At 41.8% G+C, this 22,916-nt stretch overlaps 1 protein-coding gene across 2 annotated transcripts in view; it reads left to right on the top strand.

The window, feature by feature from the left end:
• Nucleotides 1-22,916, top strand: part of Armc2 (armadillo repeat containing 2) — a 98,193-nt gene that overhangs the window by 33,457 nt on the left and 41,820 nt on the right. For both annotated transcript variants that reach the window (XM_090338325.1, XM_090338326.1), the window contains 4 exons: nt 3,561-3,659; nt 8,017-8,192; nt 13,102-13,204; nt 15,306-15,529. In XM_090338325.1, the coding sequence (XP_090194451.1) occupies nt 3,561-3,659; nt 8,017-8,192; nt 13,102-13,204; nt 15,306-15,529 (602 nt within the window). The remainder of the gene's footprint in view (nt 1-3,560; nt 3,660-8,016; nt 8,193-13,101; nt 13,205-15,305; nt 15,530-22,916) is intronic.

Genomic DNA, 22,916 nt, shown 5'->3' with positions numbered 1-22,916 from the left:
GGAGGTGTGGCTCAAATTGTAGAGAAACCAGCCTTGAGCAAAAAAGCTAAGGAACAGCACCCAGACCCTGAGTTTACACCTCCAAAAACCCTCCTACAGACAATGGTGATTTGGATTTGGGGGGCTAAAGTGTATATTTCTAGTAAATTCAAGTGGATCAAAAATATGTGTTGACTATGTTATTACTGACTTACCTTTTGACTTGCCTTGATAGATGTTGATTTTGTTTATATGCTTTGAATGGTTTGGCTTCCTAGGAATATGAGCAATTAAACTTTTATACTTCCTGAATATTAATGTTTATTTTTAGAATCCACAGACATAAACCAGAGTTAAGGTAGAGTGATTAAAAATAGTGATCTAAGAGACTGACTAGGTGGTCTGCCCTCTTCTTTTCATCTGCCCTCTGAAATCTCAGAGCTCTGGAAGTTGAAGTATCTTTCAGTCTTGTTGAATGACAATACCAGCTCTGAGCAGATGGGAAACCAATTATTTGTTTTGTTACCATGAATATTTACAAATATATGTTAATAGAGTCTTCTCCCCAGAGGATTCTATTGGAGTGATAGGTAATATGCATATTTGTTTTTATCCAAAGTCCATCCATTGCTCCAGTAAGTTTTGAATAGAGGATTGTGAGCCTGTGCTGGTGTGAAGTGATTTGGATCTGAAGAAGGCTATTCACAATTCCTTCATGGTTTAATTACAGCTTTGCTGGCAAGTCCTTCGCTCTTACCTTGGCTGTCTCAGGGCTCTTGCTTCCACACTAGGTGTGGCTAGATACCCTTGGCATAGAGAAATCTGCTGAGAGGCAAGCCTAGACTTGCACCTAGGTGTGGCTGTCTCTGGAACACAGTTGTGAGGTGGGGTGGGGTGGGGGGTGAGTGTTGGCTGGAAGAGAATCGCATAGCTTCCCTGCTTCTCCTGGGAGAGAGCTGTGCTCTGTGCTTAGAAAATTTCTCACTTGATGGAATAACGATTCCACTAAGGCATCTCCAAATTCAAGTGAATTTTTAATATGTTCCATTATGGGTTATCAATGGATCTCTCTGCTATTTATACAGATAATTGAGAAGGGACTTTATGGGAATTCTTGTTGCAAACAATTTTATTTTATTTTGTTTTTGTTTTTGTTTTTGTTTGCTAGTCCTGGGGCTTGAACTCAGGCCCTGAGCACTGTCCTTGGGGTTTTTCCTCAAGGCTAGCGCTCTATTACTTGAGCAACATCATCACTTCTGGCTTTTCTATATATGTGGTACTGAGGAATCGAACCCAGGTCTTCATGCATGCTAGGCAAGCACTCTACCACTATGCCAAACTCCGGGGTCCCAGAGTGTGTGTGTGTGTGTGTGTGTGTGTGTGTGTGTGTGTGTGTGTGTGTGTGACTTGTGGGGCTTGACCTCTGGGCCTGGGTGCTGTCCCTGAGCTCTTCAGCCCAAGGCTACAACCGTACCCTTTGAGCCACAATGCCACTTCCTTTATTTTAACTCTTAAGGCAATACTAATATGGATATTTGGTAAGATATGTGCACACATATAGTTGCTGTTTTAACTTCCTCTTCAAGAATAATAGAAATGCACCAAGAGTTTTGGAAAATACAGAGAGACACATAAAAAATTAACACCCCATAATCCCAAAGCTTGTTGCTTCATTTTAAAGAGAAGTGAAACAATTTGCCCAAGGTCAAACAGCTGCTCAAGGGCAGCACAGCTGTGGTTCAGACCCAGACACTGGTCTTAACAGTTCTTCCTGGTCAAACTGAAAATATACAGGTGTGTGTGTGTGTTTCTGTCTGTCTGTCTGTCTGTCTGTCTGTCTGTGTATTTAACTCTTTGGTTCCCCATGATTTCTAACACTGACATTTTTTTGGCCAGTCCTAGGACTTGAACTCAGGGCCTGGGCACTGTCCTTGGGCTTTCTCAAGGCTAGTGCTCTACCACTTGAGCCACAGCACTACTTCTGGCTTTTTCTGTGTATGTGGTACCAAGGAATCGAATCCAGGGCTTTGTAGATGTTAGGAAAATGGGAGAGGCATGTCCTTTAGTGGATGATAGGCAAGCACTCTACCACTAGGTCACACTTCTGGCCATGTCTGACATTATTTGTGTGAGAGGCACTAAATTTTTCATCTATTTGTCAGGCCAGCATCTTCCAGTAGATTTTAGAGACTGCTGAGGAATTGGAATTCATTTTTCCCTACTGAGGAACCACTGCACAGCAGCCAGTAGCGCTCCTTACAGGACATAGGCAGTGTTTCAGATCGAGGTGTCTGCCTAAGTGGGTGGTAACTATGATTAGTTTATTGATTTACATTTCCCACCTGTTCGTTTCCTGGCTTGGTGTGGGCAGAATATCTTAGAGGCCAAGCACAAGCGTTGTGGGGTATTATAAACTTGGGCAGGTGACTCAGTAGTCTGGATTTCACTTTCTTCATCTGTAAAATGGGAGACAAGGTAGGAGTTTTCTCCTGGTACTGTCATAAAAGTAGAGTAGAGGCCACAGCCCTGTCCCTGGCAGTATTACTCTGGAAGCATCTGTGCGCTGGCAGCGTGGATTTCTCATGGTACAGCCGTGGCACCCAGTAGCTAGTGACCGTCCAGGGAAAAGGCCTCCATCAGTACTGCATGTTGTCAGATGGGAGATCCTGGGCACAGCATTTCCCTAGACGATGTCTTCTAGTTTTCATAACCCTGAAGGCAAATGTCCTCATTTCTGTTTTGCTGGTGAAGAAACCAGAACTCAGAAAGGATTAGACCTCAATCACACAATGCATCAGTGACAGAAAGAGGTGGGGGAAAACCCAGGCTTTTTCCCATACCTCACAGGAAATTGACTTGCTTTGATGTCATAGGCCCAATATAATCTAGACTTTTCATTTGCTATAGAAAAGAAGCTCTTTTCCAGTCCTTTTAAGAAAAATTTTCATGAATATTTTCAAAATATTTGCCCAGGTGAGGTGGTTCATACCTATAATCGCAGCTAACCAAGAGGCAGAGCTCTGGAGGATTAAGGTTTGAGGTCTGCTCAGGCAAAACGCTTGCCAGACCCTGTCTGAACAAATTAACTGGGAACAATGGGTCATACCTGTAATCCCAGACAGTGTCGTTCCTAAGCCAGCTCTGGGCAAAAACCTAAGACCTAGCTGAAAATTAACTAAAGTGAAAGGGCTGTGGCTGGTGCTCAGTGGTGGAATGTCTGCCTAGCAAGCAAGAGGTTGTGAAATTGAACTCTAATATTGCCAAAATACAATATAAAAACAGAACCATTTTCAGAATCTTTATTTGCTGCATACCTATAGTTTATCTGTTCTGTATTTCAGTGGAGTCTTGAAAAAAATAAAAGTTTATCTGACTGATAAATACAAAGTACACATTTTAGACTTCTGATTTCTTTGCAGTATGGTATCTGAGTTTTATTTGGGGTTGTTTGCTTAAAAACGTGTAGACATGGGTGGAGTGGTGCACAGAGCAAGGTGAAATGTAATTGTTTACCTTGTTGATTTTAGGAATAAGGAGGTCCTTGGTACCCACTCTGTCTCCTCTATGGGTTTCTTTTGCAGTCTCAAAATCCAACTTGAAAGAAAAGGATGCAGAAATAGAAGTGGATGAAGTCTTTTGGAATACAAGGATTGTACCGATTTTGCATGAATTAGAAAAGGGTAAGAGAACAGTCCTTTAAATTAAAAAATCTGTGGTTATTTATATATTCTCTATAGATTAATAGTGTTAGTTTCCTTTGACTATTATGTGGACAGAATCAAAAACGAAGTTGCAGATGTCAGTGACTCATGCCTGTAATCCTAGCTACACTGGAGGCTGAGGTTTTGAGGCTCTAAGTTTGAAGACCACCTGGGCTAAAATGTCTATGAGACTCTTATCTCCAACAAACTACTCAAAGAAAAAGCCACAAGGGCAGTTATGGCTCAAATGTAAGCACTAGCCTTGAGCAAAAGAAGTTTAGGGACAGTAATCAGGCCCTGAGTTCAGGATTTGTGTACACACACACACACACACACACACACACACACACACACACACAGAAAACATCTATTTACCCAGGAATAAGTATAATAAATGTTACATTATCGCTAGGTGCTGGGGGTTCATGCTAGTGATCCTAGCTACTCAGGAGGCTGAGAACTGAGAATTACAGCTCAGAGATAGCCCTGGCAGAAAAGTTCATAAGACATATCTGTAATTAACCACCACAAAGCCAGAAGCAGAGCTGTGACTTGAGTGGTAATGTGCCAACTTTGAGCACAAAAAAGTTAAGGAACAGTGCCCAGCCCTGAGCTCAAGCCCCAGTACTGGTACATATGTTCAAAGTTAAATATTGCATATGAACCAAAATGTTAGTGAGTCAAATTATAGTTTTCACCCAGAGAACCACTTCTGTGGTTCCCCTGGGTAACAAATGAATGGTCTCTCCTTTTGTCAGAAGAATTACTGCTTTTACCACTTTGAGGAGATCATTCATATTGTAGAAGGTGGAAGCCACAAACAGATCCCAGGCTGACAGCTGTGCCCACAGTATTCTTGATCTAGATGGCGGTCTGAGCTGGAGGCCCTCCACTGGCATGGGAATGGCTTCTCACACTCCTCCCTCTTTGCAGCTCTAGTCCCAGTCCCAAGGCCAGTAGGCACCCAGTAGGCCCCCCGGAGGAAATGTCTATGCATGCTGTGTAGATATACAAACCAGTGTGGCAGACATGGGTGGATGCCCCAGGTAAAGGGCTGAGTGAACCCCACTCCATGCAGGTTGGGAGGTGTGCAGAAGCCCTGCTTCCTGAGTCTCCCAAGGGCTCATTCTTGGGACATCCTGCTTCTGCTGGGCTGGGTTCAGGTCAATGCTGGAGTCCTGGACAGAGACTCTGGCCATGGAACTGCTCCTTACATGGTATATTGGCTGTTGGGAGTCACCTAACTCCGAGTGCTGTATGTGTGTCTTCACCTGCCAGGCCACAGGGGGTGAGACTAGATCACCTGCAAAGAGCATGAATGTGATGACTTCTCCCCTTCTGTCAGCATGCTGGAAGATCTTTGAGCTCTTATTTAGGATCTGTGTGCCCTTCCAGTGCTCTTCCCATCTTGGACAGCAACAGAGAGGATTTAGGCACTGTGGAGGAGTTGGAAATGTGGCTAGATCTCCCTTCTTCTAGAGTGAATTAAAAAAAAATGCAAGCTGGGCATGGTGGCTCACACATGTAATCCTAGATACTCAGGAGGCTGAGATCTGAGGGTCATGGTTCAAAGCTAGCCTGGGCACTAAAGTCTGTGAGTCTTATCTCCAATTAGCCAGTAAAAATGGGAAATGGGGCTGTGGCTCAAGGGGTAGGGCAGTAGCCTTGAGTGGAAGACAGGGACAGCACCCAGGCCCAGAGTTCAAACCCTATGGCCCACGAAAGAAAGAAAGAAAGAAAGAAAGAAAGAAAGAAAGAAAGAAAGAAAGAAAGAAAGAAAGAAAGAAAGAAAGGAAGGAAGGAAGGAAGGAAGGAAGAAAGAAAGAAAGAAAGAAAGAAAGAAAGAAAGAAAGAAAGAAAGAAAGAAAGGAAGGCAGGCAGATGATGGCAGGCCTGGATTACTCGGTGTCATGGATTCTGTGTAAACTCTTTTGACATAATTTTAGGAATACATTTTGCAGAGTGGTTTCAAAATAGTCTCCAATACCAATACCAACCTTAGTTTCTTACCAGTCTTCCCTCCCTCCTCTCTCCCTCTCTCTTTCTGCCTCCTTACCAGCCACATTTTCTTCTTTTAACCTTTTCAGAACAAGTTACTGACACAATGTTCATGGCCCTAAGTATTTTGCAGCGACAAGAGCATTCTTTTCCATGTCTGGAAATCATGCAATATTACACAAATCTTGCTTCAGTTCTGCCAGTGATTTCTTTTAAACTCTTCTTTTTTGTTCCCTGGTAGTACTAGTATTTGAACTCAGGACTTCATACTTGCTAGTCAGGTACTCTACCACATAAGCCATGTGTCTGAATGCCCCAGTGAGGTCCTTTATAGAACAAGAAAATCCTGGTCATGAGTTCCAATAATTAGTCACATCTCCTTCATGATCTTGATTTGCTTGAAGAAGTCAGGCCTTTTATTGAACAAAGCAGTCCATGAACTGGTTTGTCTGGTTTTCTCTCCCCATGGAACTGGACGGGCCTTGAGTCAACATCTACAGAAGATTCTGAGTCCTCACTGCCCAATAATGGTTTGTTTGATCTATAGTTTAAATTTTGACCCCAGAGCCTTTTTTTAAAAAAAAATTTAAGCTAAAACAATCACTCTCAGGTGGAGACTAGAAAGCCCTAGACTGTAGTGAGGAAAAGGGTTAGAGAAATACCTTGGGGACGCTGCTGCCGCAAATGGCCCAGAGCTGGGACCTGGGACTTGTGAAGAAACTTCCAGTCACACAAGAACAAAATGACATAACCGAAGTGCTTCATACAATAGACTTTTGACTTTTCCCTTTAGGAGAGGTTGGTCTAAGTCATTTCCCATCAATTCATTTATTTAAGTGTATAACTGAAAGGCATTGAAAGCTGCCCTGCTATTGAGGTTTAAAATATTTGTCTTAGATGTTATTGTTGAAAAGAGCTAAAAATGGCCTGACTCACTTCCCCCAGCAGGCACTCACTTCCTCCATGTGGGCTTCTAAGAGCGCATTATGATATTTATTTAAGATTGGTTTCCTAGTTTTAAACTGTGTGATGGAATCTATCAGAGATAATAGTTTTTACCAGGATGCCTGCATTTTGACTTCTGTTACTGTCCTTGTTCTCGTGTGTGTTCTTTCTCTTCTGCGCCTGCCTATTGTCACCACAACCACCCTTCAAATTTACCCTCCTCGAGTTTATAATGATAAAACATCTGAATCTCTTTGTTTTCTAACTAAAACTTTCTTTTTGACCATCTAATGATCAGTCTGGAGACACTGAACTTTCCACACAAAAGAGGACCTTCTTTTTCCTAGTGACAATCATTGTTTCCCTAGGAAAATTGTGTTTATCCCCTGATATACTAAAAAACAAATATGCATGCAGCTGTGTTCTGGGTTGTGTAGCAGTTCTGCCATATCTTGGGCTCTTAATTCAAGGTAAGACAGCATGATACTGTGTGTGGGCACTGGATACTAAGTCCTGCACATACATTTGCACCTGTACTGTAAAAACAAGTACACGGTGAATATTGGTGTTGAATGGGGAATTGTGCCTCTTTTCTTGAGGAGCCAAAAAAAACAAATAAAAATAGGAACAAAGAGGGCCAGGAGTGTGGCCTACTGGTAAAGTGCTTACTTAGCATGCATGAAACCCTGGGATGGAGTCCTCGCTACCACTTACAAAGAAAAGGCCAGAAGTGATGCTGTAGCGCAAGTGGTAGAGAAAGCCCAAGCCTTGAGAAAGCCCAAGGACATTGCCCAGGGCCTGAGTTCAAGCCCCAGGACTGGCAAAAACAAAAGAACATTCCAGAAAAATATAATTAGAGATGAGGTAAATATGCAAGTGTTAATACTTCAGTGAGACCAGACAGATCACAGATGGAGGTGGATGGTAGCAACTGAAATGCGTACCAGTCATATTCTTTAATATGCTCTGAGGGCTCAAGATATATTAACTTGCCTGATTAAAATCAGTAGGAGGTGGATCAAAGAGATTAGATAGATAGATAGCTAGATAGACAGACAGACAGACAGAACCAGAGTTTGGCTTAGTGGTAGAGTACTTACCGGTTTTGATTCCATAGAAAAAGCGAGAAGTGGTACTGTGGCACAAGTGGTAGAGCTCTAGCCTTGAGGAAGTCCACGAACAGTGCTCAGGCCCTGAGTTCAAGCCCAAGAATAGCAAAACAAAAACAAAAAACAAACAAAAAGCAATAAATAGACGTGATATGAAAAGGGAAAATAGTATTCACGAATTTAAGATCCAGGGAAATTCTGGGTTGTTTTGTTTTAAACTGTGTTTGACATACCTGGGAACTTGACCCTAAGTAAGTGTTGCTTTATTCTCTTTGCTCTGACAGAAGAAAACATTGGAACAGTGTGTGCTGCTTGCACACAGCTCTATCATGTTTTAGAGGAAGGAAACCTGCTTGGAAACAAGTTTAAGAGAAGAGGCATTCTGCTGAAGACGCTGTATAAACTAGTCGATGTTGGCTCAGACTCACTCAGCCTTAAACTTGCCAAACTTATCCTAGCAGTAAGTTCTTTTCTCTGCTCCAGTAGACCGTGGCACAGACATGTTTTGTTGAATGCTTTATCTTTATTTTAGCATTCCAGAATTTTTTAAGAAAATTTTATCTAAAGAATTAAGACTGGGTGCATAGAAAATATTCAAATAAGCTGTTACATTTGGATAATGTGTGTGTGTGTGTGTGTGTGTGTGTGCGTGCGTGTGTGTGTGTGTGTGTGTATGCGTGTGTGTGCGTGTGAGTGCACGCGTACATGCTGTGGTCCTGAGGTTTGAACTCAGGCCCTGGGCACTGTCCCTGAGCTTCTTTTGCTCAATGCTAATGCTCTACCCTGTGAGCTACAATTCCACTTCTGGATTTTTAGTAGTTTGTTGGAGATAAATGTTCTTGCCTAGGCTGGCTTCAAACTGCGATGCTCAGCTCTCAGCCTCCTGAGGAGGGAGCCACCAGCGCCCAGTGATAGTGAAAAAAGGAAACTCAAAGGCAAGAATGGAAAGAAAAAAGCAACACATGAAATGGACTCAGAACTGAAGTGACTTGACTGGGGGTCACAGGATGAGACAGTACAAGCAAGACCTCTGCCCTGTGGTCTCCCCTAGCTGTGGACTCTGCCATGTGATTTAAAAAAAAAAACTTAATTTGGGTCACAGACACAATGGCCAGGTGCTTTATGAACCAGTGTGAACGAGGAAACCAGCTGCAGGAAAGTCCAATAAAATGTTAGAAGAAAAGGCCGGACACCAAATAAAAGTCTGTAGAAACTGCCTGGAACAAAATATCATTGTTTGAGTGGAACACTTTGTTGTCACAGCTATAAACAGTTGGAACCAAGAGATAAGCCCTAATCATTATGGAATGTACTAAGAGAGCCACAGAAACTAATGAATGAAGCTTTGTTTATGTGGTGTCATGAAAATCAAAGCTTTATGTTAGCGCTCCATAATTCACATGTAAAGCACACAGTGAAAAAGAACGTTGGCATATGTACTAATAGTGCAGTCAAAGTGTCTAACGTGTCTTATTTTTTTATAATGAAGTCTTTCATAGAACAGGACATTCTGACTGCATAATCCATGCAATTTGGGGTGGGGGGCTACATTCCTCTTCTTTAGCTGTCATCCTCACCTCATGTGCACAAAGGCCTGGATTCAATGCCCATCTCCACCAGAACAAAATAGTGATTTTATTCTACTGGTATAGCTAGCTACACCAGGCAAGACCCACATTGCCAGTGCTCCAGAATTGCCTATGCAATACCAGTTGGATCCTAGACTTTGTGTTCTGCACCAGATCAAGGGGGGGGGGGTGGAGAGGGGAAGGGAGAGAGGAGAAGGGGAAGGAGAGAAAGGGAGAGAAGAAGAAGAGGGGTGGAGGGGTAGTAGAGAGGGGAAGGAGAGGGGGAGAGAGACAGAGACAGAGACAGAGACAGAGACAGAGAGAGACACAGAGACAGAGAGAGAGAGACAGAGAGAGAGAGAGTAGAGTAAGCTAGGAAATTAGAAATGTTTGCCTTGGCTATTAATGATATCATTCAAGTTAATTATACAGAGCACAATTTAACTATTTTAGGGCAAAAAGCTAAGTAATCTGCCAGCAGCAAAGATGTGTGAGACAAACAGGCTATGTAAGAGTAAAAGCCCTGTGGGGACATCAGCTGCCTTGCTGAAACCAAGGCTGGGCCCTAGGTTATATTCCAGGGTGCAGACTGGAGTAGGCTGTGCCTTCTGATAAGCCACAGAACCACTAAGTAAGCCATCCAAATCCAACTTCCTATCTCCTGCTTGAATACCCAAAGCCATTCCAGTCAAGATATTGTTTAGGTTGTGTTTTGGTCATGGGGCTCTAGGAACATTTTCAAAGACCATAGCCTAAGAACTATTAAAGAAAAACTAGGAAAGACTAAAGACAAAGGGAACATTAAGGAGTTGTTTTTTCCCATTGTTGATTTTATTTTTACTGTCCTCTCTTCTTTCTGCCATTAGTTAGCATATCTGCTAGTTTAATATTATAATTCAGACATTTGAGATATATTTTTAGTTAAGCATTCAGTGAACATTGTTAGTCCTAATTTCTTACATCCTTTGGTTACATGGACATTTCCAGAAAGCCATTTAAATTTTAACCTTTATATCCATAAAAGAAATCTTGTAAAACTATGTCAGTCTGTATTAAGATTTTTTTTCAAAAGAATGAATATATATCATCCAGTATGAACGCCCTTATATTCAGAGGGGGGGAAAACAAATCCAGCCACCTTCTCACAGGGGTAGAAGCAGAAAAGAAGAGCCATGATGCCCACTGTGATGATAGAGAGATAATATTAGAAATCCTTTTTCAACTTCTCTTACCTTTCTTATTTTTCCAAACTTGCTTTAAATCAAATAAAGTATTATTTTTAACCTAAAAAGAAAAGCACCCCACCATGCAAACCTTTGTCAGGAATCCTGCCTCGCACTGGCAACACAGTGAATGTGAGAGCCCAAGCCAGTCTGATAGGGAGGACAAGCAGTGGATAGGCAGTGCCCAAGGGCACAGGGACCCCTGGGGACAAATGGAAGCAGAGAGAAGGCAATGTGGGTATAGGGGGAACAGAACTGGGTGACTCAGTCTACAGTCCTTGCATATAATTGCATCGCTACGTCATAAGAAGATCATAATTTCCCTGCTAGCAATAGGCTGTAGTATCAATATATCAAGTTATAGGAATTTGCTTTTGAATGTAAACACACACACGCACACACACACACACACACACTCCCCATCTAATGATTCCAATGTATTCTTAACTGCAATGTGCACTGTGTTTTCGTTGATGTGGAAATGGGTGGTTATTTTAGGTTTTTTTGAAAAGGAGTCTCATACTATAGCTCTGGCTGGCCTCAAACTTGTAACCTTGAAGCTTTTGCCTGTAATCCTAGCGACTTCTGAGGCTAATATGTGAGGATCACAGTTCCAACTCAGCCCAAGCGGGAAAGTCTGTGAGACTCTTCATCTCAAATTCACAACCAGGAAGCCAAGAGTAGAGCCGTAGCTCAAATGAGTAGAGCACAAAAGCTCAAGAACAGAACACAGGCCTTGAGTTCAAACCCCAGGATACACACACACACGTGCACATGAGACTCGTGATCTTCCCAACCCAGCCTCCTGAGACCTGGGATTGAAGACCTGTACCCCCACACCAGTTCATTTTTCCTGTTTTCTTAGGTCAGCTTACTTTCTGAGTTTTTAAATCGTATTGTTCTAATTGTAAAGGAAATATGTTTTCTTTAAGATCTTAAGATAGGCCTTTGTGTCTTGAAGTGTGTTTAACGTAGTGGTTTATCTAACATTAGACATTTTAATTTTTTGAGCGTTTGTTTTATGACTTCAGCTAATCATGTAGGTCATGCTTTTCTTGAAAAAGGAAGTATACTTCCTTATTCCAGTACGTGTACTTGGAATGTTTGCATGACTTACAAGGTAATTTTCAACTTTAAACATTAATGATTATCACAAGGCACTCCAGAATTGCCTTAAAAATCAATGTATGTGCATAATCTAACCAAAAATATTACTTTTCTCTTTAGTGCAAATGACAGAGGAGAACATGATTTCTCTTTTATTTTTGCTCCTTCATCTCTGCCTTGGGTTCTTTTCTAAATTAGTTTACTCTAGAATTTTGGTTTCTCATTTCTTTTTAACTTTATGTTTTCAAGAAATAACTCAGCTGGGCACTCATGCCTATAATCCTAGCTACTCAGGAGGCTGAGATCTGAGGATCTCAGCTCAAAGCCAGTCTGGGCACTAAAGTCCATGAGATTCTTATCTTCAGTTAACCAGAAAATTGGAGGTGGTGCTGTGGCTCAAGTGGTAGACCACTTAGCCTTGAGCTGAAGAGCTCAGGAATAGTGCCTAGGCTCAGAGTTCAAGCCCCATGACCGACAAAAAAAAAAAAAAGAAAAGAAAGAAATGACTCTGTTTGATTAAATCAGCGGTGTCCTATCCCTTTTCTCTCTTACATGCTTTTTATTTCTTTTCCCGTTTACCCTTCTAAAAATAATAACCTTACATATAAAACAAAATATATTTTTGCCAGTCCTGGGGCTTGAATTCAGGGCCTGAACACTGTCCTTGGGCTTTCTCAAAGCTAGAGCTCTACCACTTGAGCCACAGCACCACTTCCGGCTTTTTTGTATGTATGTAGTACTGAGGAATTGAACCCAGGTCTTCATGCATGCTAGGCAAGCACTCTACACTAGGCCAAACCCCTGACCCCTGAGCTTCTTTTGGTCAAGGCTAGCACTCTTATTACTTGAGCAACAACACCACTTTCAGCTTTTTTTTTGTTTTTTTTTTTTTTTGTGGTGCTGAGGAATTGAACCTAGGGCTTCATGCATGCAAGGCAAACACTCTACAACAAAGACACATTCCCAGTCCCCAAACAAGACATTTTTGAAAGCAGGTGCTAGTGGCTCATGCCTATAATCCTAACTATGCAAGAGATTGAGATCTAAGAATCTTGATTTTTAAGCCAGCCTCTGCAGACAAATCAGACAGACTCTTTATCTCTAACTAATCAGGGGGGAAAACCCCACTGGAAGGGGAGGTATGGCTCAAGTGGTATAGCCCCAGCCTTGAGCACAAAAGCCATGTAAGGAATGCAAGTCCCATAACCACTATCACCACCCCATCCCCACCCCCCACCATACACACACACATACAATGTTTTGAAGAAATACTGACTGTTGTACTAAGTATAATTGGGTTAATTGGACATTATAGATGGCAAATATGTAGCCTAAACCTCTCCATGTTTTTTCTTTAGAACTGGCACTTACGTTTAAAAAATACACTTACTGTATTTTTGATAAGAATTTTTAATGGCATGTTTTTTAATCCCTTCTATGGTAGAAATGAAAGTGTTTTCTTTTTCTGCAGCTTAAAGTGAGTAGAAAGAATCTTCTTAATATCTGCAAGCTTATATTTAAAATTAGTAGGAACGAGAAGAATGACTCTCTGTTTCAAAACGACAACATTCTGGGTGAGTCTTGGCAGTACCACCACTGCAGGATAGCCACACCTGTGTGCTCTGAAAGCTGTGACAAGAGAAGTTATACTTTCTGGCAGCAGGGATATTTTATTTTCTAGTGAAATGAAGAAATTATGATGATGATTTATGGCTCTCCTCTATTTCCAGCATTCAGTTTAATGCCTTATGTGGAGTACAATGTAACAAGCTGCTTTGTTGTTGTTTTGTTTTGTTTTTGTTTCTAAGTTCACCCAGGGACTTTATAAGGTGCCTTTTATAATGCTTAAGTGGCTTTACAGGATGCTACTAAAAAATAATCCATGTATTTCCTATTAGAAAAAAACAAACCAGTAGCTTTTTGACATTGTCAAAATTCTTTTCTTCATTGATGAAGATATTAGAAAACTAGACAAAAATGTATACTTGGAAAAACAGGCTCACTCTCTACTCTTTCCATTCCTTTTCTGCCCACCGACCCTGGAACTGTAGGTAATAATGCTTGGTTCCTGTCTTTCTTATCTTTCTTCAGTAGATAGTTTAAAAGTGTATATATGTGTGTCTATGTGTATACACATAAAATTTGAAAAATTATTTTCTTTTGGTGTCCTAGAAATGACTAAAAATTGAGACATCTCTGTTGTATGTTTGCCATCAAAATGTTGCCAATGCAGATGGAGACCTTTTATTATAAGAAATACCAATTCTTGGGCTGGGAGTTTGGCCTAGTGGTTAAAGTGCTTGCCTAGCATGCATGAAGACCTGGGTTCGATTCCTTGGTACCACATACATAGAAAAAAGCCAGAAATGGTGCTGAGGCTCAAGGGCTAGAGCTCTAGCCTTGAGAAAGTCCAAGGACAGTGCTCAGGCCCTGAGCTCAAGACCACGATTGGCAAAAAAAAAAAAAAAAAAAAAAAAAAGAAATACCAATTCTTGACATACCCTAAATAATCTGCATGCTTATACAGTTGCCTAAATGGACAGCTCTAAGTTAATGTTTCCACTCTGAGCATCTGCCACATGAAAAGACTTGGTCTATTTTTGATTACAGAATAAATGATGTCAACCTCTCTTCCTCCTTCTCATCCAACCAAGCAGTACTAAAAGCTCTATCTGCCCATGAGCCACCTAATTGAGAACTGTAGACTGGAAGCATAAAAATAAACTGACAAGCAATCATGTTAACATTTATAAACTTAATAGGAGATTATTTATTACCCTGAGTAGGGTTACCAGGATTCTTCATAGAATCTTACTGGATGTTATTTGGGTAGATGGTCTCATATTGTCTTAGGAAAGGATGGAATCATATTCAATTTATCCCTTTCTATGGCAAGTGAGATTTTGTTGATGTTTGTCAATTGTGGAGCTTGAACACTGGGGCTGGGCATTGTTCCTGAACTCTTCAGCTCAAGGCTAGCACTCTACCACCTGAGCCACAGCACCACTTCTGTTTTTCTGGTGGTTAATTGGAGATAAGAGTCTCACAGACTTGGGGCCGGGAATTTGGTCTTGTGGTAGAGTGCTTGCCTATCATACACGAAGACCTGGATTCGATTCCTCAGTACCACATACGTAGAAAAAGCTGGAAGTAGTGTTGTGGCTTGATCTAGCCTTGAGAAAAGCCAGAGGATAGTGCTCACGCTCTGAATTCAAGCCCCACAAGTAGAAAAAAAAATAAAGAGTCTCACAGACTTTAGTTCCCTGGGCTGGCTTTGAACCAGATCTCAGCCTTCTGAGTAGTTATAGACATGAGCCACTGATATCTGGGTAAGTGAGGTTTTGTTTTTGTTTTTAAAGTTCCTATCTTGATTTATTTTCCTTTAACATAGCAACAAATATAACCTTATATTTGTTGAAATTTAACTATTAAACACCCATAATGATACAACATTTTTGCAACCAACAGAACCAGATATTAGGAAAGGCATTTAATTTAAAGAATTAAAAATACTTTCTTGTGCATTAAATAACCCTTAACCATCATTTGCATGTAGCTTTGGATTACCATGTTTTCCAAATCGCAGTTGATGTTCACATACAAGTACTCTAAGATATTCTCCTCCAGTGATTAGAAGAAAACTTAGACACTCACACTAATTCATGTCTCTGGCAGAATTATTATTGGAGGTACTGAGAAGTGAAGACTTGCGAACGAACACTGAAGCCTTTTTATACTGTATGGGGACAATCAAATTCCTTTCTGGAAATCCCAGATTCCTTAATGAAATGATCAGCAAAGGTGCTGTGGAAATACTGCTGAACTTGATCAAGCAAATCAAGGACCATACTGGGCAACATGGCACGTGTCCGCCTAATTTGGACCACTTGTTAGTTCAGGTAAGTTTTGCTATAAAATGTTGGCTGTGTAGCTGCATGTCCATACCTCCTGCTTGATGATGCTAAGATATGAGGATCATGGTTGGAATCTAGCCAGAGCAGAAAAATCTGAGACTCCTATCTTTAATTAACCAGCAAGAAGCCAGAAGTAAACATGTGGTTCAAGTGGTAAAATATGAGCCTTAAGTGAAAAAGCCAAGAAAGAGCAGTACACACACACACACACACACACACACACACACACACACACACACACACACACACGGTTAGCTATGTAAAATAAGTCTTCCTGTTACCCCAAGTCTCAAGGATCCAGGATGCCAGCCACTGTCCCAGCCCTGTCCAGCATGTGCTAAGTGTCTGTGTGCCCTGTCCAACTAACTCATGGCTCTTTTAGAACCCTTCACATAGTGTATGGACATCTAGTTCCGTTGCCTCCCAAACAAGGCAAGTCTGAATGAAAGAGTTGCAACTCACTGCCAAAGAGTTGAGTGCTTAGAGTTTGGAAATGAGTATTGCCTCAGATTGTTTAGGATGATTGGTTTCTAAGGATGTGCCTCTTCTACCTACCATGAGAAGCAGAAGTGAATGACACCTGGGGAGAAGGGGACCCAGAGTGTGTAAATGATATGCAGGGAACAAAGCTAGATACATTTAATATGACCAGAGCAAGAAGGAAAATTTTGTCATGTGTTGGAGTTTTATTACTGCTTTTGTGACAGATTAAATTTCATAGTTCAATTATTTTCACTGGAGCTGGTCTGGCTCTCATATTCTCTTTTAGATGAGATTTTACTCTTAATAGCATTTGTGTATAGAATAATAGCATTCTTGATATAATAATTCATGCTATTTGAAATGCGCTTGTCAATTAATGGTGATTGATTGAGCATTTGGAGTGCTCTAAGCCATTAGAAAAATGTTAAAAATTAGATTTACACTCTGACTTCAAGATGCTTAAAAATATTTATGAGGATTATTAATGTTGGATTTTGGTCTTTCTCTATTTTAAAGAAGATGGTAAAAATCTCTTGTGTTCATGGACGATGCAAGCTTCTACTGGTGTGCTGCTTTGACCAGGAAAATTTAAGAAATAGTATTCTCGAGCTGCCAGTGTCTTGAACCATATTCAAGTTTTTCTTTATTAACAATTGTTATTTCTCATTCTATAATGATTATCATTTCTATTAAAAAGTAAGAGAGGAGCCGGGAGTTTAGCCTAGTGGTAGAGTGCTTGCCTAGCATGCACAAAGACCTGAGTTCGATTCCTTGGTACCACATACATAGAAAAAAGCCAGAAGTGGTGCTGTGGCTCAAGTGGTAGAGCTCTAGTCTTGAGAATGCCCAGGACAGTGCGGCTCTGAGTTCAAGACCCAGGACTGGCAAAAAAAAAAAAAGTAAACCCTTTTTGTTTTCTTTATAGTCAACTCTTTTGTATTTGAAGTCCTTCCTTCCTTCCTTCCTTCCTTCCTTCCTTCCTTCCTTCCTTCCTTCCTTCCTTCCTTCCTTCCTTCCTTCCTCCTCCCTCCCTCCTTTCCTTTTTTCTGCCTGTTAACTTTTCAGTGCTGAGAACATAACTCTAAGCTAACAGTTCCACCTCACAGTCCAATTTACTTGTTTTGAATCCAATCCTTGGAGAAACGTCTACTCTCCCTGCTTTTAATAGACCATTTTGGAAGTTAAGAGCATCGTGTCAGAGCATGTTTGGCTTGAGCTCCTTTCCTCTCATCCTGTTCCATCTCTGGCTCCAAGCCTTCAAGCACCAACTCAGAGACTCACCCCATCCCAAGTCCTTGTCCCACTCCCTCCCCTGGATCCCTGGATCCCATAGTCCACTTTGCTCCTCAGTTTATTTTCTTAAAGGTCAGTTTTCCTACCCTCTCAGGTCTAGCTCTATTCCTTCATTCTGGTTTTATAATTTCTGGAAAACAAGACTATTGGAGACTTGATAGTTATACAACAACAGCAACAACAAAGGAGATACTTCTTCTGAAGGGTTGACTAGGAGGCAGCAAGTGAGAATTTCTCTTGGTTTTGACTGAGTAGACATTGACATAGCATGGTATGTTCAGATCTGGTGTGTTTGGGGAGTTTGAACTGGCCCATATCCTCATGGGAGACAGGAGCTATATATCACCTCATAAACTTCCTCCTGCCTCTCCCCAGGAATCTCCACACTCCTGCCACCCAAAAGAGAAGGAGTTTTCTGATCTCTTCCACCACACAGAAAGCTCTTCCTGTTCTACCACATAATGCAAGTAGAGTTACAGTGTGTGCTTTTGTGGCTGGCCCTTTTTATAAGCTTTTACTTCGAGCTAAGTATAAATTCACAAAATGTCACAAAAATAGTACAGAGGTCTCATGACGATCCCATCATGGTTCCACCTTACATAACTCCAGGAGTTATCAAAACCAAGAAATAAATATGGAAAGAATAAAGTTAATACAAGTACAGTCTCATATCTTTTGCTTAGTGAACTATTCCTGGGATTGGATGATCACAGTGCATGGCATTAGTTACTGGTTACCAAGCTTGCTAATTTTCTCATGACACAAAAGTGTTAATGATGTGTTTATTGATTGGAAAGAAGCGACTATTTCCTGCTCAGGAGCTGCCCTTCCTATAACGAAATGCCAAACTAAGCAGCAAACCTAACTAGTCCCTGATGGTTCATGCCTGTCGTCCTAGCTACTTCAGGATGCTGAGATCTGAAGATCACAATTCAGAGCTTGCCCAGGCATATAAAAAAGTCTGCAAGATTCTTATCACCAGTTAACCAATAAAAAAACAGAAGTGGAGCTGTGGCTCAAGAGCTCTTGAGGCCATGAGTTCAAGCCTCAGTACTAGCACAGTAACAAAAACAAACCCTAATCAATCACTCACTTGTCATGGGAGAGTAGGCATTCAGAACCCAAGCTGTGCCTTCTCCCTTCTAACCCCTTTCTAACACCCAGATTCTCCATCCACAACAGATCTGAAGTGATGGGTAGACTCAGAGCCCTAAGCATGTAGTGCCTTGGGGGTGAACTTGGAAGGGATATGGAGATAGAGAAGTTGTAACTGAGGTTCAAGGATGTCAGGGTCAGCCTGTTTTCCAATCTTGAGTCCTCAAATGTCATTTACTCACCCCATCACAGGTTCTGTCTCTCCCTGGAGAGACAGAAGAAAGCACCCTACAAGAGGAAGGGAGAGGAGAGAGCAGGAAGGGCTGGGATGTGATGCTTAATTAATCCCCACTCACCAATCAGGAACTGAGGGGTGGATTATGCTAATGATGTCTCTTCACAGCTAGGAAGATCAAACATAGGAAATAGATCTCCCTGCCAGTTTCCAAAGGGAGCCTTTACTTTTCATCACTGGTCTGCTCAGCCTCCTCTCTTTACTGTACTGGGGATGTTATTCATTGTACAGTGAATAAATATCACTAACTTTAAATGAATAGTTGTAAACATCTATGTGATTAAAGTTTGGTTGCTATTTGCTTATTTTTTGTATATTTTCTTGTAGTGCTGGGAGTTCAATGCTGGGCGTCACACATGCTAGATAAGTGTTCTACTCCTGGGCTACATCCCAAACTCCTATTGATTGTGTGTGTGTGTATGTGTGTGTGTGTGTGTGTGTGTGTGTGTGTGCGCACACGCATGCATGCGCCAGACTTGAAAATTCAGGTCCCATGCTCTTGATCTTGTTTTTGCTAAAGCTAGCATTCTGCCATTTGAGCCACAGCTCCACTTCTGTTTTTGTTTTTGTTTTTTGACTATTGTTGTTGTGGTTTGGAGCTAAGAGTCTCTCAGTTTTGTCTGCTCAGCCTGACTTTGAACCAGGATCCTCAGATCCTAACCACTTGAGTAGGAAGAATTACTGGCAGGAGCCACCAAGCAGCACCTTGATAGATCTTATAATTCCTCCTTACATCCCTTTTCCTGCTTTTGCTCACACTGATGTTCTACACGGTTTATATGGTATTCAAGATTGTTTCTGTATTAAAATACATAGTACCGCAATTAGAAGAATTAGCTTTCTCCTAGTTTTACTAATGTAGCTGGCATATAGGCAGAACATAAAGAGAACAATGAACAAGCAAATGTTAGAGGCTCAAAGCAGGACATGCGGCTTGAGGCCGGCACCACTTCCTGCTGAAGTAGAACACCCACAGTCTGCAATGTGCCAGGTACCAAATACAACCAAAAATTACAAATGAATAATGCTTTCATAGCATATATCTTAGTAAATTACAATTAAAAAACCAATTGGGCATTTTGGATACCAGGCGTTTCATGCATGCAGAATGGCACTAATCCTAGGCGAGGTGATATGAAACTTCTTGGGTTACCACATTGGCTGAGATTTGGGCACATATGTGGTCTCATTTGGGCACAGATCCAAACAACTGAAACTTGCTTTTCATACTAGAAGGAGATGGTTTCACTGAGGTTGGAAAATGGAGTGGCTTTGGTTTTCAATCATTTGACACTGCGGTCTCTGGCGGCTATATTTCTTTTCTCACATAATCAGTGGAAAGTGAACCATCCTGCATTGGCAGTTCAGTTGAAATAAAGCCCCGAGGAGTTTGGTTATAGCTGTTCCAGATGATGGAGAAATAAATGTGTTTAGATGCAAATATGAAATCCAGCATGAGAAGCAGCAGAGAAGGAGTCAGAAGGAGTCAGAACAGCAGCGTCTTTGTGAACTTGCTTTCTGAGTCCATTCTTTCATCTCCAGTTTTGGGGGTATATTCATGCCTTTCCTGTCTGTATTTTTACCTTGTCTCATTCTACTCAGCTTTCTCTATTTTTCCCTGAGAAATTCATTAGTCCAAGCATTCAGCACTTCTCCCTCTTAGCATGGCAGTCAGAGCGGAGGCTCATGGTGATTGGAGGCTGCTCTCCAAGGAGGAAACCTTCATCGCTGGACCTGCTGAGTAGACTCTTCCAGACCATTTTTGTCTCAAGGTGTTCAGTACTGGTTGCCCAAGACTTCTGCCAGGCCCTTGAACTTTTTTTTTCCAGTTGGTTCTAGGCATGATTGCTGGGCTATTTTGCTCAAGCTAGCACTCTACCACTTTGAGCCACAGTGCCACTTTGGGTTTTTCTAGTGATACACTGAAGATACAAATCTCATGGACTCTTCTTCCTAGGCTAGCTTTGAACCACAATCCTCAGATCTCAGCCTCCAGAGTAGCTAGTATTACAGATGTGAGCCACCAACACCCAGCAATTTTATTTTTTTATTGTACTTTTTCTGTCTTCTTTTTTTTTTTTTTTTTTTTTGGTACTAAGGTCAAACCCAGGACATTGTACTTGTTAGGCCATTACTTTGCCACTGAGCTAGCTAGACTTGTAAGTCTGAAAAACATTACCATCTGATTTGTTAGGGTTTCTTGAAGGGAAAATTCTTCATTGTCCCCCCACCCCCCTCTCTCTCTCTCTTTGTTGGTCATGGGGCTTGAACTTGGCCTGGATGCTGTCCCTGAGCTCTTCAGTGCAAAGCTACTGTCCTACCCCTTGAGCCACAGTGCCACTTCTCATTTTCTAGAGGTTAATTGGAGATAAGAGTATCAGGTTGGGCTGAGAGTTTGGCCTAGTGGTAGAGTGCTTGCCTAGCATGCACAAAGACCGGGTTTGATTCCTCAGTACCACATATATAGAAAAAAGGCCAGAAGTGGTGCTATGGTTCAAGTGGCAGAGTTCTAGCCTTGAGAAAGCCCAAGGACAGTACTCAGGCCCTGAGCTCAAGGCCCAGGACTGGCAAAAAAAAAAAGTCTCAGGTCCTTTGTGCTTGAGCTGGCTGGCTTTGAACCTTGATCCTCAGATCTCAGCCTCTTTGAGTAACTAGGATTACAAGCATAAGCCTCTGTGCCCCTCTGTCTCTTCTCTTTTTCATCTTCCTCTTCTCCACTGCCATATTCTATCCCCTCTGAGCTTCAGCCAATCACGTAGTTTATTGCTGTGTGAGCAGTTGGGAAAAGAAGTGCTGTGTAGACTAAAGAGGTTTGCCATGAGAAGTGGGGAGCATGAAATCAGTGAAGATGCTGGGTGCCTGTGCCACCTGCCTATAATCCTAGCTACTTAGGAGGCTGAGATCTAAGGTTCATCTCCAAAACTAGCCCAGGCAGGAAAGTGCATCAAACCCTTATCTCCAACTAACCTCCAGAAAGCTGGAAGTTACCAGTGTAGATCACATGGCAAAGTAGTAGCTTTGAGCAAAATAGCTAAGGGTCAGTGAATTCAAATCTCACAACTAATATAAAAACAAAGCAAAACAAAACGAGAAAGGACCCTTTAGGACATGAATGTTGCCTCCTAGTCCTCTGTTAGATTTTAAGGCAGATGGTTCTTAGTCTCAAAAGAGAAAGAAGTAAGGAGCAAGTTTATTAAGGCAAAGCAAAGTGAAAGCAAAGCAAAAATTTTACCTTCCTGATGAGATGGGAGCCGGGAGGGGGTGGAGGACAGATTCAGGAAGGAGCAGCTTGGTTTGAGGGTCCTAAGACTTAGAGCCTTCATTGGAGCTGCAGACTTGTAGCTGTATTTGGTCATTTCGGGAAAAGTAGGTTATATATCATTAACTACTGGAGATTTGACTGAACATCACCAACTCCTCTCACACAGCAGGGGAGGGAGTCTGACCTGGTGTGGTCAGGCCAAAGGCTGTCACTTTCCATAGGCTGAGAGAGCTGCAGGTTGCCAAAAGCCCACTGTATACATCCCGAATCCTTCTGTCATGTCATCAACACACAAAGTGATTTTTTTGTCTGTACTTAAGCCATCCTTCTTAAGACATTGGGTTTTGAAGTCCTTGCTTAAGTCTTATCGCACTGGTATGATGGAGGAGGCACTGGAGCAGGAACACTGGGTTTCCAGAAACCTCTGCAGCGGCCACAAGCAACTTGTGTGGGGGGGGAGGGGAGGCAAGGAGATCATCTGAACAAAGAGAGACTGAGGTCTAGTTAAGAGGTGAAGTTGCAGAGGTCTGGTGCTGGAGAGAAGACAGGGACAGGCAATCAGTCAGGTGTGGAAGGAGAAGGTGAGGTGGTGTTTGGACTCTGAGAAGGAGCTGCTGCCTTGAATGAAATAAAATGGAATAAACACACAGGGCCAGTATCCTTCAGAAAGTTCATTTTTCTTTCATCCAGAATTATTTTCTTAATCTGCTCTTTTAAAAGCATCATAAAGCCCTTTTGTCTTTCTCTTGCCCGCCCCCTCCCCTTACCAGTACTGCATAGAACTATGAAGGACTGATTTGTGCTAGGCAGGAGGGTATTGGCCCTGTTTTGCACTGGTGTTAGGATGGGGTCTCGCTTCCCACCAGGGGGCGCACCTGAGCTGTGATCCTGTCTTTAGCCTTGGGACACTTGTGGGCTCACAGCATGCTGACCAACTTTCCCCT

Source organism: Megascapheus bottae, chromosome 8 (genome assembly GCF_031878675.1).
Source record: "Megascapheus bottae isolate mThoBot1 chromosome 8, mThoBot2.hap1, whole genome shotgun sequence".
Taxonomy (NCBI): Eukaryota; Metazoa; Chordata; class Mammalia; order Rodentia; family Geomyidae; genus Megascapheus; species Megascapheus bottae.
The sequence above is the reverse complement of the archived record's forward strand: the minus strand, read 5'-3'. Positions and strand labels throughout refer to the sequence as shown.